General features: G+C 35.3%; 1 protein-coding gene across 1 annotated transcript in view; it reads right to left on the minus strand.

Moving 5' to 3' along the window:
• EXOC4 (exocyst complex component 4) overlaps positions 1-22,331 on the minus strand; it is a 643,761-nt gene that overhangs the window by 581,954 nt on the left and 39,476 nt on the right. The window contains 2 exon segments of the mRNA XM_015588393.2: positions 5,793-5,902; positions 14,359-14,543. Of these exon segments, the coding sequence (XP_015443879.1) occupies positions 5,793-5,902; positions 14,359-14,543 (295 nt within the window).

The following is a 22,331-nucleotide window of genomic DNA, read 5'->3' on the forward strand; positions in this document are numbered from 1 at the left end:
AGGTGGCTGCATGTGACTAAAGAGGACTTGCATAGAGATTCTAACCACCCAAGACCCAACTGGCTACCCCAAAGGCTGAAAGGTTCAATATCTCAGATATACCTATAATCCATTCCCAAGAAATCAGGGGTTGCGCAGCTCTGTCCTACAGAAATATGTACAAGAATACTCATTGCCCTAGGTCCCTAATTATGAAAAACTGGAAACAACTTATACCTTATCTACAGGGGAATGGTTAGTGATCTATTTTATAATAAAATGCCACACAGTAGTTAAAATTTAAAAACTAGAGCTATACTGTCACATAAGAAAATCCAAAAAAATTAGATGTTGAATGAAAAACCCAAGTAGTAGAATGATATGTTGTTTGATACAAGTAAATTAAGTAAATCATACAATTAAAATTAAGTAAATAAGTATACTGTTATTCAATTTACTTAAGCCTTAAATATTCAAATGAATAGTCTATATAAATATAAACATATGTGCATTGTTTATATATAAATATACACATATATAAACTATAGTTTCTATGTTTACAAATGTGCAACAGTACACATATACACACATAATAAAGGAATGAAGACATACAGGAAAAGATAAAGAATAATTTCAAAATAGCAGTTACCGCTGGAGTAAAAGAGAAAAGAAAGGAATTGAAGAAGAATTCAAATTCACATAATCACCGGGGGCTTCGATTGTACCTGTAATGTTTCATTTTTTAAAAAAAGGAGAATCTTAAGTGAATATAGAAAAATATTAACATTTACTAATCTAGTATATAGTGGTGGTTATATCTATAATATATATTGAAGTATACAGTGGTGGTTATATCTATATATATGGTTATTTCTATATATATTCATATATATCTATATATGGTTATTTCTATGTATTCATATATCTCTGATAAATGAACAATATATTTATATTTATAATAGATCTATTTTATATACTGAAAAAATAAACTCTAGCCTTGCTTCACTTTTACTTTAGAAATATTTGAGCTATTAATTTTATTTTTGCCTATCTTGTACATATTCCTCGATTGTATGACGAATGATAGAAATCAACAGATACTTCATACGAACGAATGCAAGATACTTGAGGAACAGCTGTTAAAATGCCTTGGGAGACTCCAACCTGAAGACAGAAGTAACTCAAATATTTTGGAAAATCAGATCTTCATTATTCTAGACATGTGAGTTCCAAGGAAAGAAACTTTATCTCCTTTTATGTTGCGTTTTATAGCTCCGACCCCAACTAGAAACAATTTTTAAAATGTCAGACCCCAAATTCTTAAGATAAATATTAAGTCTCAGAATGAGCCTATGAATCAAATACACAGCAAGAAAACAGCGGCAAAAAAGAAAATGATTTAATTTGTGCTCTCTTTAGGTTTTATTGCCTAACCTGAGCTGGTACCAAACAGAAAAGAAGTCCAGTTTCATTACAGTTATGTTCACAGCAATCCCAGCAGGAACGTGAATAAAATAAAGAAGCCACAAATGAAATGCCTGTGTACTCTGGGAGTAATTGCTCAGTCGAAATGTTCCATAGGCAGTATGCCAAATGAAAGGACTTACTGAGAATCCAAAAGCTTAAACCAACATTTTCCTACAATTATTGGCTTTTCTCCACACTTTTCCCATCCTTCAACTCAAGTTATAGTTGAATTACTACATCTAAATTACGCATTAGTTTCTCTGTAAATTACAAAATACTGTGACTAGTGAAAATAGAAAAAAAGGCTTGCAAAATACATCCCTTACATATTTAGAGTGGGAATAGCATGAGGCCAGTCACCAACGATTAATTACCATCGTGGTTGAACCTGGACCAATCACTCAACCTCCCTGGATTCAATTGCCATATTTATAAAATGAGTTTTAAAAATATATGATTAACTGGAGAGTATAACAGTTTTTCATATGTTTACTAGCACAGATGTCTTCTTATGCAAACTGCCTGTTCATATTTTTGCCTATTTTTCTATTAGCTTCTTTTATTTATTTATAGGGGTTCTTTATATATTCTTGATACTTAACCTCTGACAGGCCAATCTTTCCATATATATGGCCTCTTCTGTGAATTGCCCATTATTTGCCCAGCTCTTTATTATGTCATTTCTTTTCTTCATTAGGAAGGTAAGTGGATGCTAATCATTTTTCTCTTAATAGGTTTCTGCCAATCTGTGCCTTGATTTTGCATTTTATGTTTTACTTTTTAATTAGATGATGCATACACATTTATAATTCTATATTTTTATGATAACCTAAATATTTAATAATATACTTAAATGCGAGATATATACAATAATCATATTGATAATGACAACAGTACTGGTCCTAACTACCTCACAGGACTGTTGCAACAGTTGAACAATCTATCTTGCGAAATGTAACACAAACTGACAGAAAATCTCTCACAGAAAAGTCGCTCACAACTCTACCTCTAAATAAGACGTGAAAAATGACTCATTCACAAGCAATCAAAACTCTCATTTAATTAATACTAATATGAAAGTTCTAAGGAATTACCACCAACCTTAATTTATGGCACCACATTGGGAGATCTGGTATACCCAGGGATTCCTTATTGGAATTCCCCACATAAAAACGTCAGTTCTAATGGATTACACCCTCAATCCTACTATTTCACGAGATGAGAGGGGAGCTTTAAGAGCGTCTGTTAAACTCGCTGCAGAAAATGACTACTATTTTCTAGGCTGACCTGCAGAGCACTTTACAAATAGACTCTTAGGACTTACTGTTCATTATTAATAAAACAAAATTTCTGCCTTTTATTATAGTATATTTCATCAGCCACACATTTTTATGTGTACTTAGTAACATTTTATGCAGTTCTCTACATTTTTTACATCTTCCTCATTTATACAATCCCCTTTAATAGTGTGACCCAGATTAATATAGTCCTAAAGACTAAAACTGCAATGACTTAAAAAGACTTCACACATAATTTCAAGAAAGTCAAATTTCTACACATTGGCTCCCAAAGATAACATAAGTCAGAAAATAGGCAGTGCAGAGTGTGATAGGCAGAATAATGACACCAGAAAGATATTCAGGTCCTCATTTCCAGAATCTGTGAATGTCACCTTACATGGCAAAGGAAACTTCACAGATGTGATTAAGGTTAAGGACCTTGAGATGGGGAGAGTATCCAGAATTATCCAGGTGGGAATCAATCTAATCACAGGAGTCCTTAAAACAGGAATAAGGACGCAGAACAGTAGGTCAGAGAGATGCGATGTGAGAAGGATGTGACCGTCGCTGGTGTTGAACATGGAGGAAGGGGACCACAATTCAAGGAGAGCGGCAGCCTCTGGGAGCAGGAAGAGGCATCCCTGCCTACATCTTCATTTTAGCCCAACGATACTCATACTGGACTTCAAACCTACAAAGCTATAGAATAATAAATTTATGTTGTGGTAATTCATTATGGCAGCAATAGAAAATTAATGCACAGAGCATACCTAGCTTATTTGCCAGGAAAAAAACTGAGCGTACTCTGGAACCCAAATCCTGATTTGAAATCACAGTTCTACTACTTGTCAGCTATGTCAACCTAAACCACTATTAACCCTCCCTCAGCGTTGGCATACTCATCTGTGAAACAGGGCTAACAATACAGTAAGTCCTCACTTAATGCCGTCGATATGTTCTGCAACTTCAAGCAAAACACTATATAACAAAACCAACTTTACAACAGGATAACTGATATAAGCAAGAGTTAAGTTCCTATGCACCTCATCTACGTAAACCAAAACATTATTCAAAGACCTGCTATAGTTCCTAACTCAAAAGACTATTGAAGTACTAAATGAGTTAATCCATGTAACGCATTTAAAATACTGTTTCGCAGATAGAAGGCACTAAACACATCTTAACTATGCTATTATTGATTTTAATCAATAATTAACCATTAATAATTTTCGGTCACCCATAGAAAAATCACGTGATCAACAGTCTTCAAAGCAGTCAAGGAAATGAGCCCTTCTAAAAAGAAAGGTCTGTACACATATCTACCAGCAGTCTGCATAATGGTCCCAGCCCCACTGAACTACCACGTGGCTTCAAGAGTCACTACCAATAATGAAGGAACAGACTGCCAAAGTCACAGTGTCAACAAGAAATCTACTAAGTGATAAACGCTAACAAAGAGCCTAACGGAAAAAATACCCATCAAAAAGTTAAGAGCTGTCTTATTAAAAATAACAGATGTGGCAAAATTAGTTTCTCCTGAAATTTTCCATAATTGGCATTTTTCAGCTTGTTGGTATTTATACAGCACTTTTCATTTGCAAAACACCTGCCCTATCATTTCTTCATAAAATTAAAATTTTATTTCACTTGCCTACTGACTCAGCAACATTTACACGAAGTGACATAACCGGGCTAAGCAATGACGATTCGCACTATAAAAACAAGCTACAACAACTGGTAATTTCCACAAAAGCTAGAGGTAAGATATAAATCAGATGTTTAGATATATTTTCTGTTTCATAATTCCACACACTACAACAGCTCATACAGTGTCAAAACCCAAAGAATAGCAACTCTATATCAGAAAGAGGGAGAAAACAAAACCTTTTAACTCCAGGAAGAGGCTTGAGTACAAACCTTTGTAAAGTACCATATAAAAACCAGTGTTTGGGTTTTTTCAAAATCAGTAACCAAGAAAACTAATAGAAAAATGTATTATAAAATAATCCCTAAGGTAAAAGCAATAAACTTCAAGATTCCAAGCCTAAAAATCCGTAAAATTTACTTAAATGATATTTTAAAAGGTAATTAATATGCCCCAACAACATATTGTTAGGCTCTCAAAAATTAATAAGTGTTTCAATTGTTTACACAAAACGAATTGATCAAATCCAAATTATTTTTCTACCTTTTCATTATTTCAAACTCTATAGGACTATTGAGCTACAAGAACTAGGAGAACTAATTTTATCTGAAAAGCCAATGATAATCGACTGTACTATTTCTTTAAAAGGCACTGAGGACTTTGGCTGTCAAAGGAATGGAACCTGCAGGGCATCCCACAAGACATCCAGTCGCCTTCTCCCCAACCCAAAGTGGCAAGAGCAGAGAAACTAAGCTCTCTGCAGAGGCTGAGCTGAACTCTTTGATGGGCAGGTTGCAAGTCATACCAGAACTCCTCTAAATATTTGCATCCAGATTCAAAGTATAACCTCCCTCCCCCGAATTTAAATATAAGCCAAAATGGCTCTCCTTTACCTTATTCAAGAGAGTATCAAAAAAGGAACATGATTAGTTTGTGGCTATGTCCTCAAAGTGCATCATGTGTGTATGGGTGTGTTTACAGGCACATACTGAAGTGGAGAGGCCACCGGAAGATGCAGGAGTCAGGATACAAATCAGAGATCACACACTCAAAGGACCAGACAGGGAATATAATACATGAAGTAGCTGGGTAAAAGCTAACAGGAGCAACAGAGGTTCTTGCAAGAATGGAAAACACATACTCCATCAAAAAGCATTCAAATTCAACTTCAGAAAAATAAACAGAGCCAATAAAATAAAGCACATCCACAGTTTGACTCAGCAGGCAGGACAGATTCAGCTGTCAGTCTTCAACCCTGATAAATTCAACAGGTCCCACCAATCATCTTGTCTTATTCCCTCTGAGGGTGGCAAAGGGCTCATCACAGGCCCCAAGGCACCAACCTCAGGATGTCCTGGTCTTTGTCCAAGAACTGCAGCACACTAAAAAGAAGTTTAGTGGCTAGAGAATTAAATACTTACCACTTGAGCTTCCAGGAGTAGAAAACTGAGACGTATCAAGGAATTTTCGAGGAGTGGGAAGGTTTGTAACATCCATCAGAGGACCAGGAGAAGCATCTTTCACAAGGGAGCTGAAGGGGAAAGGTAGTAGTAGTTACCACTTTCTCCAAAACCAACTTAAGTCCTACTACATGCCAGTCCTTTATCACTTCCTTTTTGTCATGAGCCCTCTTCACACTGTGACTTTAAATATCTCCCACGTATATTTCTTGTAAAGTGGCGATTGTCACAGACAGATATAAGAATGTATTCTAAGGGTTCTAAGTATTTAAATTTTTATTGTCTTTTCATTTTGATGCAAGTTTTTAAAAAATGATGTATGTTCTGGATCATCTGGATGACCACCTTATAATCAAATTATGCCGCACAATTTCAGCATCCTCCTTTGTTTCTGAATTAAAATTAATTTATTGGCAAAGAAAGGTCAAATGACACCATATCCTGATAACTGAATGAAGGTTAACAGTAGGTAAGCCTAGTTTAACTTGTGTTTTTCAAGCTGGAGTTTTCTGACATATTCTGGGAGTTCACTACATTTAGTTTTCTTTACAAGAGGTTCATAAATTTCATCGAGTTGAGAATCACTGCAAGAAAAGATGATTTAAGAAATCTCAAACAGGTTAATTTAGTATTTGATCACCCTTTTCACCGTTTCCAAAAAGGCTTAGCCCTTCGTCTCAATGATTAACTTTAGAGTCTCCAAAAATAAACACATTAATTTTAAATAGTATAAAGACTAAAAAACAATTACATTTTCAAATTAATTCCCATTTATAGGCATCTGTTAAATGCAAGAATGTAGGCGATGCCAATGCAAATAACACTTGTGCCCTACCGTCTAGAAACAATCGTCTAACCACCTTGCATCAAAAACGGAAAAGCTTCTCTAAGTCCCAAGGGTAGAGGGGTCAAAGCCATAATCTTCACCATCCCTTTCCAATCCTAGTACACATCATCTGTAGCAGTACCTACTCATGGAAGTGGTTTGCAAAGTGTGTTATAAAGGGAGGGCAGGCAGAGGGAGAGCAGATAGGAGACCACAATTGCAGGAAACTTTCCCCAAATGGGATGGAAGGATATGTGCAAGTCTGAACAACATCTACCCCCCCACACACAAACACCCCTGCCATAGTGATACAGCCCCAGCTCCCTCCTACACTACTTTTGGAACTGAAGTGCTAGGGGTGTGTGTGTATTTAAGCTAAGAAAAAAATATATATTCTTTCAGAAAACTCTGAAAAACAAACTTTCTTAGAGGCTGAAATTATCATTTAAGGTATTATTTTTATCAAGTGCTGATAATGTGTGATCTGTTGTCCTAGGCTATAAGAATATGAAAGTCATTAACTATGAAAGTCATTAACTTCTCCCTTTTCACTTAATAAGAGGAAGAGAGAATCAGCACTCAAACAAGTCTTGAGCATCTGTTATGTGCTTGGCACTGTCCCCAGTGCTGAAGATCCAAGTATGACTGAAACGTGAGCTAAACCAAACTTAGCACATTTCCAATAATTGGAATCACTTACAGACCGATGTGAACCCTCAAGATACAAAGTTAACAGAAAACATTTACCAAGAACTGAACTGATATAGTTCCAATAACTTCTTTCCACCAATGTAAAGCTGTAATTTCCTATTTGCCTATCTATCTTAAAGAAAACACTTTCAAATCCACTGGTTTATCACATTCATTTGTCTATCACATCAATAGACAAATCCATTAGATCATACATTTAATTTTCATATATTTACTACTATTGTCTTCTCATTTTTCTTTTCAACTACCTTGTCCTCTTCTGTCTGTATTTTACTCACTATAGGAAAACCAGCTCTGTACACCTGCCTAGCCCCGGGATACACATGCCCAAAGAGCAGAGGATAATCACTGATGTTAATGATGCTACTACTACTGAGCAACTAAGATTTATTTCCATTTTAAATGGCAGGAAAAATATATAATACATCTTATAAATATTTCCATAACAAAAGTAATTATTTTTAAAGCACTGCTAAATGAAAGTATCAATTAGCAGGAAAATTCAGGTATATAGCTGGAATGCTGTCTGCCAAGCCTATAAATGAAGCAGTAGTTAGTACATATGTATGTTCACAGTGATATGTGTGTGTGTGTGTGTGTGTATATGAGTATAATACACACTTCTATAAATACAAATGTGCACATGATTCACTTTACATTAAAACCTATAATTATTTTCTCAGTTTTAATCTAAAAATATATTTCAGTTAAATATAGGGTGATAAATGGCTTGCCCTTTTAATTTTGAAAAACACAACCTGCTGACTTTATTATCAGAGCCAGAAGGGCCCTCAAACTCCATCAATAAACTCTTAGAAAGTCAATTTACTGCAAACTATTTTCATAGACTCATCTCTCTAAAATTTTCCCTCTGGCTTCAATTTTCTCCTTTGTGAACACTAACCCAAAGGCAAGTTATTCTGGAAATGACATTCAGTTTTTCTCTTGTTCTTTTACAAAAGGACTTCATCTCAAGAGCACAAGAGAAAGGGGACACACCCACTCATTCAGTTACTAGAGACATGAAGCTCAACTGGAAGTTAGGTGCTCTTATAAAACATAGCATTTAAGTAGTATGGCATTGAAATAGTATGTCCATCAGTTTCCACTTCAGAAAACAGAAAAAAGCCTGTTTACACCATACATCAATGATAAGGTTCAGAAAGTATTAATTAGTAACTTCAAAGGGTTTTGAATTTCTCAGAGGAAGTATTTTTGAAAATGAAAAAAATAAATTGTTCTTTTTAAGTTTCTAATATGAATGATCTGAATGGCTTTATTTTGAAAGAAATATTGATAATTTATTTTTCTTTTTAAACACATATGATTACAAATTGTTAAGTCCATTCAGAATCATTCATAGCTGAGCTGAAAAAGACAGCTGATGGACATAAAACCCTTTCTAGTATAAGACCATCTCCCCAGAAATACAAATTGTATATTGAGATTAAATGTAGTTTGCTATTTCATAACCACAAGATGGTGGACAGGAAAACTATAAAGCATATTAAACTATACCAAAAACAAGCCCTACCACCATAATCCCAAGGACTTTCTGGCCATCTAGTAAGGAGCCGCTTCTAAATGTGTTTAATTTCAATATTTCAAGCCATAAAAAGTTTTTTAAGAAGAGTCAGAAGTGCTAACAGCTTATTAAACATTGGCTTTTTAATTTGAACTTATTTCTGTTCCTTCACTTAGTAATAAATGTGTCCAACTATATCCAAAATTTATAGAGGCAGCTCATTTGGCTTATTTTATACTCAAACTAAAACTTGAAAGAGGTGAGTTGAACTTTAAGTTGTACATCTAGTAACTAATATATTCACCTCTATAACCCCAACAGCTGGCACAGTATCTGTCAAAGAACAAGTGCTTAGAAGTTTGTTAAATCGAACTGAGCTGAGAAATATCTGTCAAGGATGATATGCCCTTAGTAAGAAAATTTAACTGAATAATGAAACAAGAATGGCAGGCATAGTAATTTTCTATAGTTTTAAGATCCATCGGAACATACAGAAAAAATGATGAATGATTCAGAGGTATAAAAGTAAAAAAACAATCATGGTCTCAAATGACAGATCAAGAGTAAAGACATGTAATACCAAATGAAGTAAAGCTAAAATCTAAGCAAAGAGGAAAAAAAAAGAGAAAGAACTAAAAAATAACAAAAAGTAAACAGACATATATAAGAAAAAAATGTTAGAGACAAAATAGGCAGCAAATAATACAATGGAGTCAAGGACGCTGTTTACACAGCCAGAGACAAATATAGACACCAAACTCCATGGGCCTGAAGTTTTCTGTTCTATGAACTAGAGAGTGTCCAAGAAAGCAAGGTTAATCAAGTATTAACCCAGGATGCATGCAATAAGGGATTAACTGTTTTTAAAATAACTTTTTATTGATTTTATCTGCCTCTAAAGGCATTATGGGTTCTTTTTTGAAAACACAAAGAAAATAATCTACTCATAAATTTTGGGGTAATGCCTTCCAAAATATTTAACAGAAAGGAGTCTGTCTGTCCATCCATCCCGGTCCCCTACACACACATGCACACACTCAACACTAAAATGTACACGTGCTCTTTTACAACATCCTTCGGATCATCCTGTATAGAATTTTAAATCCTAGTATTTCCCTTCAACAGTAAACATGTTGTCATTTCATTTTTAAAAATCTTCGAAAGCATCAATAACTGTATTGTTATTAAAGTAATAACACGTGCTCGTGACAAATACATTCACAGGGCAGAGGGTATGGAATAAGTCTTTCTTTCCTATTCCTCATCCCCCATTTCCATTTTCCACAGGTAATTCCTTTCATCATCCTTTTTAGCATCATCCTTTCAGGAATTTTCTATATACATACATACATACATATATAAAGGATACATATTTAAATAAATATCTTTTCAAATTCTACTTCAAAAATATCTGTTCTTTATATGTATGCATCTTTATGTGATTTCTTTTGTTTTCTCCTGCAGTTGAAATCTGTTGGGTGTCCGTGTGCTTGTTTTTGGATACCAACAATTGGAACAGTGTTTGTATTCAGAGATACTCTCCATTGACTGGGTCGAAGCAAAAAAAGAGAATCCTACTTCCTACTTTAAAAGCTGAAAGAGGCCAGACATACCCCAGGCTCAACAAACTGAATGCTTCCATCCGAGACTTTGAAGAGATTAAAGGAAAGATTCGGGGACATTTAAAGATCATTTCCCCGAGAGTTAAAAATCTAGCAGTTGTAGGCATGTTCCAAGCAAGGCAGCAACCCAACCATACAGACCCTTCCTGTGACTTGTCTATGATGTGTGCTCAGTTGCTTCATCTCCCTTGATCCCTCCTGGATTTTAGAGCCTGATTATACAGATTTCCTTCCCCTATATTCTGTGACCTACCTGTAACTTTTCATTAAATTTCTTACCTTGTTTTAGTTACTAGGACTGACTTCTGCTATTTGCAATCAAGAACACCAGCTAATACATCATCCTCTGCAGTAGAGAATATGTTTTATTTGTGCTGTCTTCTCTAGTGACTTTTCGATACAGAAATCTTTAAGTTATATAATGTTGATATATACAAATTTAAATGAATTAAACATATTTTCTCCAATTATTAAAATCCAAAATAAAACAACTTCTGTCTCATCTTAAGAATTTAGAATTCCTTCCTATCTCCTGCCTATCCAAATTTCAATCTCTACTAACAATCCTGTTTATTATATAGCCTTTGACCACACAGACCTTTTTCGAAATAATTTTCAGCTAACATTTTTAATCTTGTAAAATTAGATTTGGCAGTTATTTATATATAAATTTACATATTTAATGGTGATTAGTCCTCACATTATTTATAAACTATCTACAACTTTATTGTTCTCAAGTTGCCGGATTTGGTTTACATCTCAGAATTCATCTTTGAATATCTGTCTCAGAAAAATAGTGATTTTTTGTTGTTATTGTTGTTGTTAATTTATATCTGAGAATGTCTCTGCCCCCATGCATATCAACGTCCACTTGGGTGAGTATAGAAATCTTTGGTCCCAACTCTTCTCCATTCAACATTTTGTCGACTTTGCTGTGTTCTGGCATTTCATGTTCAGCAAATCCTGGTGAGCCTGATTTTTGCTCCTGTGTGTCAGCACTAGATTTCACTGTATAAAACAGAAGGCCCAAAAAGCAGTGGCCTGAATAAAACTAAGTTTTTCCTTCCTGCCATATAAAAGATGTAACCTATTCAGAGTTTTAATGGAGGCTCCATGTGGTTAAAGAGATTAAGATGTAGCTTCCATCCTCAAGGTCCTCGTGTCCAAGATGGATCGATGGTACCAATCCCTGTCCAACAGAGGAAGTAAAGGAAGGCAAGTAAAGGGTATAAGAGTGAGCATACCAATTCAGCTGGCACCCTTACAGATTTGTGCTATGATCCCCGATTCAATAGCTTGCAAGCATAAGTCTTACTAATCACCTTTAGCTATATAGGAAGATGGAAAATGTAACCTTATAGCTGGGTAAAGAGCCACCAAGAACAAAATAAGATTGTCATTAAAAATCAAGAATGGGGTAACAGATATTGAATGAACAAGTAACTATGTCACAGCAGAGATGCTTACAGAATTTCATTTTGAAATTCATAAAAACTTCCTAATCATATCTAAGAGTAATGTTTTCCATTAATTTCACCTTGAATTAACAGAAAATTAGTCTTTTTTTCCAATTTAAGTAGGTTTCATTTTTACTCTATAATTATTGCTTCTGTTTCTCTCCGTATTCATTCTCTAGGGCTGCCATGACAAAATATCACACACTGGATGGCATAAACAACAGAAATTTATTCTCAGAGTTCTGGCGGCTAGAAGTCCAAGATCAAGATGTTGGCCAGGTTTGTTTCTTCCGAGGGCTCTCTCCTTGGCTGGTAGATGGCCATCTTATCGCTGTCTCTTAACATGGTCTTCCCTTTGTGCTAGTCTGTGTCCAAATTTCCTCTTATATGGACATCGGTCATATTAAATTGGGGCCCATCCCGGTGACCTCATTTTAACTCATTTTAACTTACCGCTTGAAAGACCCTATCTCCAAATTTAGTCATAGTTTGTGAGTTAGGACTTCAATATGTGAATTTCGGGGGAACATAATTCAGCCTATAACACTGTCATTTTAGTGTCATTTTGTAGAACATCTAAAATTATTGATCACTATTCTCCATCTTTCCTCTTTTCTTTCATTATCTTGACTTTTCTTCATGATGAGCTAAGTTTTCACTCAAAATCACCATTCAGTTCTTCTTGCTGATGCTTTAAACAGAGACATAATTTCCTACTTTATTTTAGGTTTCCTTACACTTTTTTTGTGTTTTAGCTAGGTCTTTTTGCATCTCTCAATTCCATTCTCATCGTTCCCCATTAACATTTTATATAAGCGATGTGTTTGCTGTATACGATCACAAAATTTCAGTGACATTCAACAATAAGCACATATTTTGGCTGATCCATGCTGGGCAGCTCAGCTGACCTTGGATCAATTCCACTTGTCTCTCATCCCCCTCCTGAGACCAGTGCCATCATGGCAATGGCAAAGGCACGAGAGAGTATGCTCACACAAGTCCCTCCTTGTGTCACATACTAACAATCAGCAGAAGCAAGAGTCCAAATCAAAGAGCAGGAAACACACTTCTCCCACTTAAGTGGAGGGGGAAGGAAATTCGGAACAATCATTTAAAATACTACATCATCTGACATCTTTTGAGAAAGCTTGAGCTTATTAAGTCTGCTAAATTGTTTTTGTTCTGCTTTGTAAATATTTTTCAAATCAATGCTCTTCTCTGAGACCTCAATGTAATTCTCATTTTCCCTTATGCTACAGAATATTCCCTTATGCTACAGAACCTAGAATGTATTTTTGTTTTATCCTTGCATGGGAAGAAATCTATTCAGACCTGCTATTACCATGGACACTGTGAAAGGAATTCCCCTAGCGCTGCCCCACCCACTTTACCCTCTGCTAAGGCAGTGACAGTTATCCTACTGAGATCCAGTGCTGAAGTCTCAGGGACATAACCTTAGCTCAATTGGTGAGTCTGGCTGAAGTTTTTCTAGTGCCCATCTGCAGAAAAGCAATAGAAACGCCTCATTCTCTGTCAGGGTCTCTAACTAAAACTGAAGCATCACACACAAAGTTGGCAATTTTTTTTGAACAGGATAGGATTTTAAAGATTTCAAAGATTTCATTCCCAGCATGCACTGCTTCCAGAGTTCATCTTGTCTATAGCTGATGAAAAATGATGAACACGAGTATTTCAGTAGATACTGCTAACCTGCACTCTGAGATGATCCCATGGCTATTTTAAAGGAAGCTAGGGAGGACATGACATGCATAGCTCTCTGCTACATGTTAATAACACCAATATCCTACTGTCTTAACTGTCTTAAGATTTGGTCTTATTCCCTACCAGGTCTAAACTCACCTAACGAATTCCAGCCAGCCCCTCAAATACAGGACTGTGCCACAGTTAGCTCAGAGATAAAAGTAAAGTGTTCTCTCTGAACCTCTCCTAAACTGTTTCAGAAAGAGGATTGTCTAAAGTTGAACTTTAAGCAACAGAGAATTTTATAATTTCCATTCATACATCCACATTTCTTACTTAGGTTGACTTCGCTATCCAATTTAAGATTTTTTTCTCTTCTTTTGGAGATATGCCAGAGTATCACTGATCCAGTATATTAAAGGCTCATAGCAAATGTTTCTTTTGTACCTTTACGTACGAGGACCATAATGTGCAATGGAGGAACGAACCAACTTTGAATGTCAGACTTTCAGAATATGCAGTATTTGCTGTTATGAAACTATCTTATAGTTTCAAAGACAGTATGTTAAAAAAAAGAAAAAAAAAGAAGTAAAATCAACTACAACAATATTTTGGGAAACAAACAATATTCCTTAAAATTCTACATTGCCGCAATACACTGTAGCGAAGAGCCTCTCTAACCAACCTCATTCTCCCCTTGTCCTTGTTACGCTGCACAACTCGGCTAGTGGATTTGATGTACAGGTGCCGGTGCAGTTCATCTATGAGAACCAAGTGCAGATTCATCTTCTTGCTGTGAAGCTCCAACCTAAGGTCACTCAGTCCTTCCACCTGGAGCAGGGGACCCTCCAAAGACTCGACTGCTGACACCTGAAAGGAGGAAAAAAAGACAAATATAACTACTAAATAGCCTAACAAGATTATAAATATGAAAGACTATTTTTTTAAAAGATACTGTCAAAAGAAAGTTTAAGAAAACCTTATGAGTACACATCGCACTTTGTACAGTAGACCACTTTCTCCACTGTCAACCAAGGTCCAAAAATAGTAAATGGAAAAATTCGAATAAACAATTCATAGGTTTTAAACTGTACACTGTTCTGAGTAGTGTGGTAAAATTTCACCCCGTCCATTTCCATCCTGCCCTGGATATGAATCACCCCTTTGTCCAGCATATCCACACCATATATGCTACCTGACCGTCAGTCTCTCAGCAGCCATCTAAGTTATCAGACCCACTGTTGTGGTGTTGAAGTGCTATGTTCAGGTCACCCTTATTTTACTTAATGGCCCTAAAGTGCAAGAGTAGTGATGCTGGCAATTTGAATATGCCAAAGAGAAGACAAAGTACTTCCTTTAGGTGAAAAGGTAAAAGCTTTCAACTTCAGAAAAAAATCGCAAGCAAGATCGCTAAGATCTATAGTCGGAACGAATCTTCTATCTGTGAAACTGCCTAATTTATAAGTTAAACTTTATAGCAGGTATGTATCTATAGGCAGAAACATAGTATACACAGGGTTTGGTGCTATTTGCGGTTTCAGAAATCCACTGGAGATCCTGGAACATATGCCCAGTGAATAAGGGGGCACTACTGCATAACGTGGATAGGCCTACTTCTTTCTTTGAAGGATTTAACATCTAAGACAATGCTGAAGAAAACAATCCTGATAAACAAGAAGGCATCTAAGATACCAAAACAAATCCATACATCCAAATTTATACCCACACACATTGCCTATCAATGGACACAAGTAAAATGACCTCTCCCATTAAATGATTATATCATTAAGTCTCATAAGAACTCCATGTTTTCATTTATAGTTTATATCGACTTTCAAAGTTAGCCTTTTAAAACTAAGACTAAATAAAAGCATACTATAAAATTTTTAATAATTCTCATGATGATCATGAATCGGAGTTTGGTTAGCCTACATCTACATGTATGTCTACATAGAGTCTTTCTCGTATACACACACACACACACAGAGGTCAGTGCAATTTTTACATGAATGCTACATGTGGACGATAGCAATCATCACTTCTCCTTGGCCTATTCCAGTTTGACAGAAGAAATGGTTTTGAACAGTGAACAGGAGATAAACTATGGAGAGGAAGATAATCCTGGTATAAACTTCAATTTAGGAGATTTTAACACAAAAAGGATTGGATGAATAAAAATGGTGTAGGAATGCCTACAACAAATGGAGACGATGGACTTGGGGAACCTAGAGCAACACATTTTGAAACCAAAGTGATAACTGCAAAGGGAAAAAAAAACCAGTATGTATGATATGATCCCATTTATCCATGTATGTAAAATTATATTTGGCTTTACATATAAAAATCTTGCATTTCTTAATAAAATGATTAAAGTGAATAGTATATTCTAGGTATTATTCCTTAAGAGAAAAAAAGGAGGGGGTAGAAAAATACAAAGAATGCAATTATAATAACAGAGAAGAGATGACTACAAGCTGAACTCAGAGGGAAAAGAACACTACCAAGCTCCCCAAAGGGAGCAGCGTACCATGACTATTATCTGCTCACACTTCTAAATATTCCTAATTTGATAAAGGTATTAATTAATACTGACTTTAGGGTAAAAACATTAAATGTAATTACGCATACAAACATGCTTCTAAAAAAGAGAGCATTTATACGGAAGCAATAGACAACAGAAGCCATGAAACAAACAGTGATAAATATTGATCACAGATCTATACCAATATTCACGGACACTGAGGAGATCGTGGTCAGTAAATATAGAAACCTTGGTAGCTGCCCAATGCAAGCTGGCTTAAGAAGGGAGGAAGCTGCAATGGCTTACTCATATGATGTGCTATAATCAAATGTCAGTAGCAAACAAGTTTCCTTAAGTTAACCAAGAAAGAATCAGGAATGAAACAGTGACAAGCCCTGGGCCAGCTCTGCCCTCTGAAGCCCCCCAGTTCATTTTCATGCTGACTTGCAACTGCCCCTGCTACACGAGCCCCTGGGCCTTACGCAAGCTGCCAGCCATTCCAAATAGAAAGGCAGCCTCACAAAATGACCAAAGTGTCCCCAAGGAGGAAAAACAACAACAAATTCATTTACACTTATGCTCTAAAATGGATTTTAACTTGGGTTGCTAGCAGAGAAAAGAGGATGCATTAACCTTTAGTGACATCGAGATCCGGAAAATGAAAAATAATTTGGTAAACCACTGGCCCATCATGTAGCCTTATCCCTTAAGGTAATTAAATCCAGCTGAGATATTTAAGCTTAAAAACCACCCACTGCACAGCCAGGCTTGATTTGTTTGTAGGAATTTGCATGAAGATTTTTAACCCAAACTGCTCACGTTCCAAATACGAAATTATATGGCAATGTCAACTTTCAAAGCCACTTGATTAAATTTTTTTTTAAATATAGATAAAGCACTCAGCACAGTGCCTGGCACATACTGAGGTTCACTGAAATTATTTTTAACAGAATCTACTTATTCTGTGGATAAAGAAAGACGGTTTTTCAATGCAGCATTTTCAATAAAGTGCTATTTCCTTCACAGAACCATTATAACCATTTAGATGACAAACTTTCTGAATATGACCCCAAATACAAATACAATTAACCCACATGCACACACACATACATGCATACACACACATATATATATATACACATACATGCATACACACATACACACACACACACACACGAGTTGTCTTAAATTCAAAGATCTGAAAAACCACAAAGAATAGAGAATAGGCTCTTATTTCTATGTGAAAATACAGTGCTTATTTTCAGGTCTTCTCCTATTAAAAGTCTATTTATAAAGCTACAATTATGGAAGCTGGGCAAGGTCACTGTCTTCCCCTACTCTAAACTCACTCAAACCAATTTAAAGGAAATAGTTGTCAATGCAACATTTGATCTCTAGAACCTCAGTTAGAGGCCTGACATTTATCTTATCTGGTTGTAAGTAGCCTGTACCATGAAGTTTACACACAAAGAAAACCTTCATGAGGCAGCACAATCAACCCAACCAACACCACTGACAGTTGATTCTGCTGTACTGGGGGGTCTGGTTTCCAGGCACTTATTAACAACTAAGGCTTCACTAGGAGAGGAATCCATTTACATTTAGGAATGAGCATAACCACTAATAAAAATACAACTAAAGAGATTTTTTTAATAACCGAGAAATGGTTATTTTATAAATTTCACTGTTCTGCAAATTTAATGACTACAGAGCTCTTAAAATAACACTAATGAAACATCAACAGAAATTCAAGAGAAGCAGCTGAATCAAAGTAAATGGTCTCACAGGTTATTGGCTATGAGAAATTATCAAAATTGGGTTTATAAGTGTGATACACTTATAAGTGTGAATGTCATAAATATATATATATTAAAATTACAGGACAAAATGTAGCAGATGAATGACCAGATAACATACAGTATAACTGTTCATTGGTAAATACTGTCTATACATCTACTCACAAATCAAATATCATTCATTTGTGGCCCAAATGATTTCTACTATGACCTTTTAGAATTCTCAAGTATGCCACACCATTTTTTTGTGTGTGTGAAAGAGTACCACACAATGAGCCAAATAAATGTATTTAGAATTTTTTTACATGTATTTTCAAAAATGTTGTTTTGGGGAAAAAAGATACTATTAGAAGGGAATTTTTTCATAGAACTCCAGTTATTATCTAACAGAACACTGGGTTCTACTCGACACAGTTTGAAATTGCTCATATAGATAACAGAACTGTTTTAAAGTTGAAAACAAATATTTCTGTTAGAATTAGGAAAATAAGCAAACATTTACAAAACACATAATACTGACCAGGACAATATGTTTGGCTATTAGAATCCTACCCACTAAAACAGAAATTTTGAAAAGTGTATCCTTAACTCAAAAAATTGGTCAAAGGTACTGTTAAAATGTACACAATCAAGAATTGTCTGGTATTCAAAAATTTCACCTTGAGATAAGAGGTAAGTCTACAACGAAATAAATCTTTGTAATTAGGAACTATGGTACCCATATATTTTCTTTCCCAAATGTCTATTTCTCAGTTTCATTTTAGTTTAAATTAGGAAATTATTATTTCATATTTAAGTGCTTATCTTCTGCTAGTATCACTCAAACTGATTAGGTAAAAATATCTAGTTTCGTGCTTTAATGTAAACCAATGAAAATTGGCCATTCTCAACAGCAGCTTAGCTTCCTTAATAAAAAAAGCTAGAAAGGAAGCTACTGGTCTTTTTTAAATTTTTGGTTGGAGGAGGTGAGATATACAAAGGTAAATGACATTAGTAACTGTTTCTAAATAGAACTAGCTTCAAGCCAAAAAAAAAAAAAAAGAAGAAGAAGAAGAAAAACTCAAGTATAAACAAACCAACCTGATAACTAAACCATCTGCTAGCTAATGAAAATGCTTATTTTGGCAACTATATTCCCTAAGAAAGCAAATGTTTGCCACTGTTGAGTCCAAAACAAATATTTCCTTCAGGACTCTGATAGTTATGTGGTTCCAAAATGTTTTATCATTTTTCAATAGGTCAGTATGTCTCCCTTAAGGAAGCATTTTTCTAGTAAGACATACATTCTGAAAAAGTCACCTTGGCCCAACTTACCAATACAGTAAAAAGATATGAAATTAGACTATTCCAGAGAACTGATACCTTCTCCTTTCTTACATATATGACACAAATTAAACTGTTAGAACAGTCTTAAGAACACCAAAAATCTTTGTCTACAAACAAAGAAACACGTCTTGAAACCCAGAAGACAAAGATGTTTTAGGCTCCAGTAGACTCAGCTCTGCCAATGACTGAAGGCCTCAGGGCTATTGACAGTTTGGTACTTAAGACAGACTTCCCAGGAAAGCTGCTGGCACAAGGCAAGGCCGAGTGCCTGGAGCAAGAACACTCTTTTTTCCCCCTAACTCCTCGGCTTGTAGCTAGTCGACAGTGATCAAATCAAGCAATCAAAAATGCCCATTCTTAAAATCGGTTTGCTAACATAATATTGATCTGACCCATTCAGGTGCCCCTTCTCCCTCAGGAAACCCAATATCTATAATGTAGACTCAGCATGCTCTCACCATTAAAAACAGGATGCTGTCTACCTCCATTCTCCCTTCATTACTGCCAGGGTTATTGCACGTTTTTATTTAATAAACCTTCATCAGCTCAAATGAAGGGTTGTTATTAGTTGAGCTAACAGCCAAATGATAATGCTCCAGAGAGATATCAGTGCTTGTTGGTGCATTAACAAAGAGAGGAGAAAGGCTGAGGTCAAGCATGTGTCAATGTAAATGAGGCAGTATTAGGTACCAAAGGCTTAATGCAATAGACTGCCTGGGAGATAATGGAATTTCCAGGATAAAGCAAATGAGATGAAGTTATTGATAAGTGAATGAAGGGAGGGGGGCTGTAAGATAAAGTGCTGTCAAAGAAAAGGCCTTTTACTTCTGAATATCTTCTTCAAAGTATCTTCAAATCTCTTAGAAAACAAAACTCAAAAGAGATCAAATGTGACTTCTAGCTTTATGAACAATAACCTATTACTGCTATGAAACACAGACTTCTAAAAGCATACCATTTTATTATTTTTAAGCTTTCTTTGGCGTTTCCCCTTATTTTTATTTTCATTTTGTTCTGTTTTTTTTCCTTAAACATCAGGGCATTCTACCACAAATTATTCTTATATTTTATTAAAGCAAAAGTCTTTCTCTTGTAGGGAGGAAAAGCCAGGTCTTCCTAAGATAGTCCATCAGCCCAAGCCTCACAGAATGACAGTATCTGAGGAATAAAATATAAGAACTTTCAATTGTAAAGTACCTTTAAAGGTTGTCAAAACTGAGGTCCTGCCTCAATTCTACAGATTAAAAAAAAAAAGGTGAGGCACAGAAATATATTTTTCTTACCCTTTATTTTTCTTACAAATTATAGAAGTTATACACTCAATCAAGAAAACTTGTAAAACACAAAGGAAAAAGATGGCCCATATTCTCAATAATTAGACAATATATTTTAAACTGACTCCTTCCAATCATTGTCCATACAGAATTTTTTAAAAACCATTATTTTTAAATGTTTTCATTTGGCAATATATTAGGAACACCTGACATCACTAAATATGATTTTCAGTATTTTCATACTAGTCTATTATGACTATTCCACAAATGACTTTAACCAATTCCCATACTTAATTGCTAATTATTTTTACTTTCATAAATCTTACTGTGAGAATTATCCTTGTATACATATTTCTGAACACATAACAACTGAAATTCTTAATTTTTCCTTAACACAACATTCTAGAAGTAGAATTCCAAGACCAAAGTTACGCACATATCTAGGGCTTCTGATGCATAACGTCAAATTACAACCCTTTTTTGTTCTATATGTACTTAAAACAGATCTGATCAATTATTTTCCTGATGAAACTAAACTATACCTAACATCTTATGAGAAAGATAAGAATTGTAATTGCTTATGAAATAATCTCATGAAAAAAATCCTTGTTCCTAATCTTATGATCCCTTCAATTCTCAGTTTCCATCAGTGCTCCATAAAGAGAGCATTGAAACCTAGGTTTCTTCTCCAAAATACAAGAGACCACTAGGCAAGATATTCTCATTTAACAAGTGTCCCAAAGACACTTATATTTGTCATCTTACTTGTTATTCTAAGACAAGAAAAAGTTGACAAAAGATGTCTCTGAAAATCACTTCAGGCTCACGCTTATATCAAGACAATTCACCCACACTCTGCAAGAGCCCCGAATCCATTAGAAATGCTCAGTACTTACACAGCTCTTTACTAACATAAGCTATTAAAATCCCACAAAAGAATGCAAAAAGGATATGACGGGTATTTTTTGTTTTTTTTTTCCCCTCCATTTTAAGAGCTAAGCAATCACAAGTAATTAGTACTGGGATGAATCTCAGAGAAAATATACCTCTTTAACAAGCCCCTCCCATCTTCTCAAGCCAAGCTAAAGCTCAGACCATCATCAGATACAGAGGGCTCCCATGAACAACGTGTATTGTCACCTGCTGCAATTTACACATATCTAGGATCCCCATCTGGCCAAGACTGACCAGTCAAAAACCTGTTCAAACAAGTTCATGTGTGAGGCTGAAACCAGAATATGATGGAGGATGTCAGCAAAGGACTTGTGTATTATTCTTGATTTAGATCATTCCTCCTACAGACTAACGTATGTAAACGTGAACACATGAACACACACATACACATACAGTTATCTGATTAAAACATGTATGCATTTGTGACGGAAGCACCAAGGAGATAAATTACTCAATGTAAACAAGCCCAAGACTATACTGCTTTTTCTTTTTACCTGACCCTGTGTGATAGTGATGACAATGCTACCTATAGCATTTGAAATTTGTATCTTGCCTTATATTTTGTTACAAAGCACTTTACCTGTAAAAAATTTCATTTTTATTCAAAAGAGAGAGAGAGAAAGTGATTTGTCTAAGCTCACAGAACTTGGTGAATTGTTAGGTCCAGACTGGAATTAAGAACATCTGGCTTTTAAATCCATTTTGTTTGCACTATAGCACCTAGCCACCACCTGTCAATAAATTCGTTTTTACCCCAATTTCAATCCATTAAATCTCAGCAATACAT

Source organism: Pteropus alecto, unplaced genomic scaffold (assembly GCF_000325575.1).
Source record: "Pteropus alecto unplaced genomic scaffold, ASM32557v1 scaffold22, whole genome shotgun sequence".
NCBI lineage: Eukaryota > Metazoa > Chordata > Mammalia > Chiroptera > Pteropodidae > Pteropus > Pteropus alecto.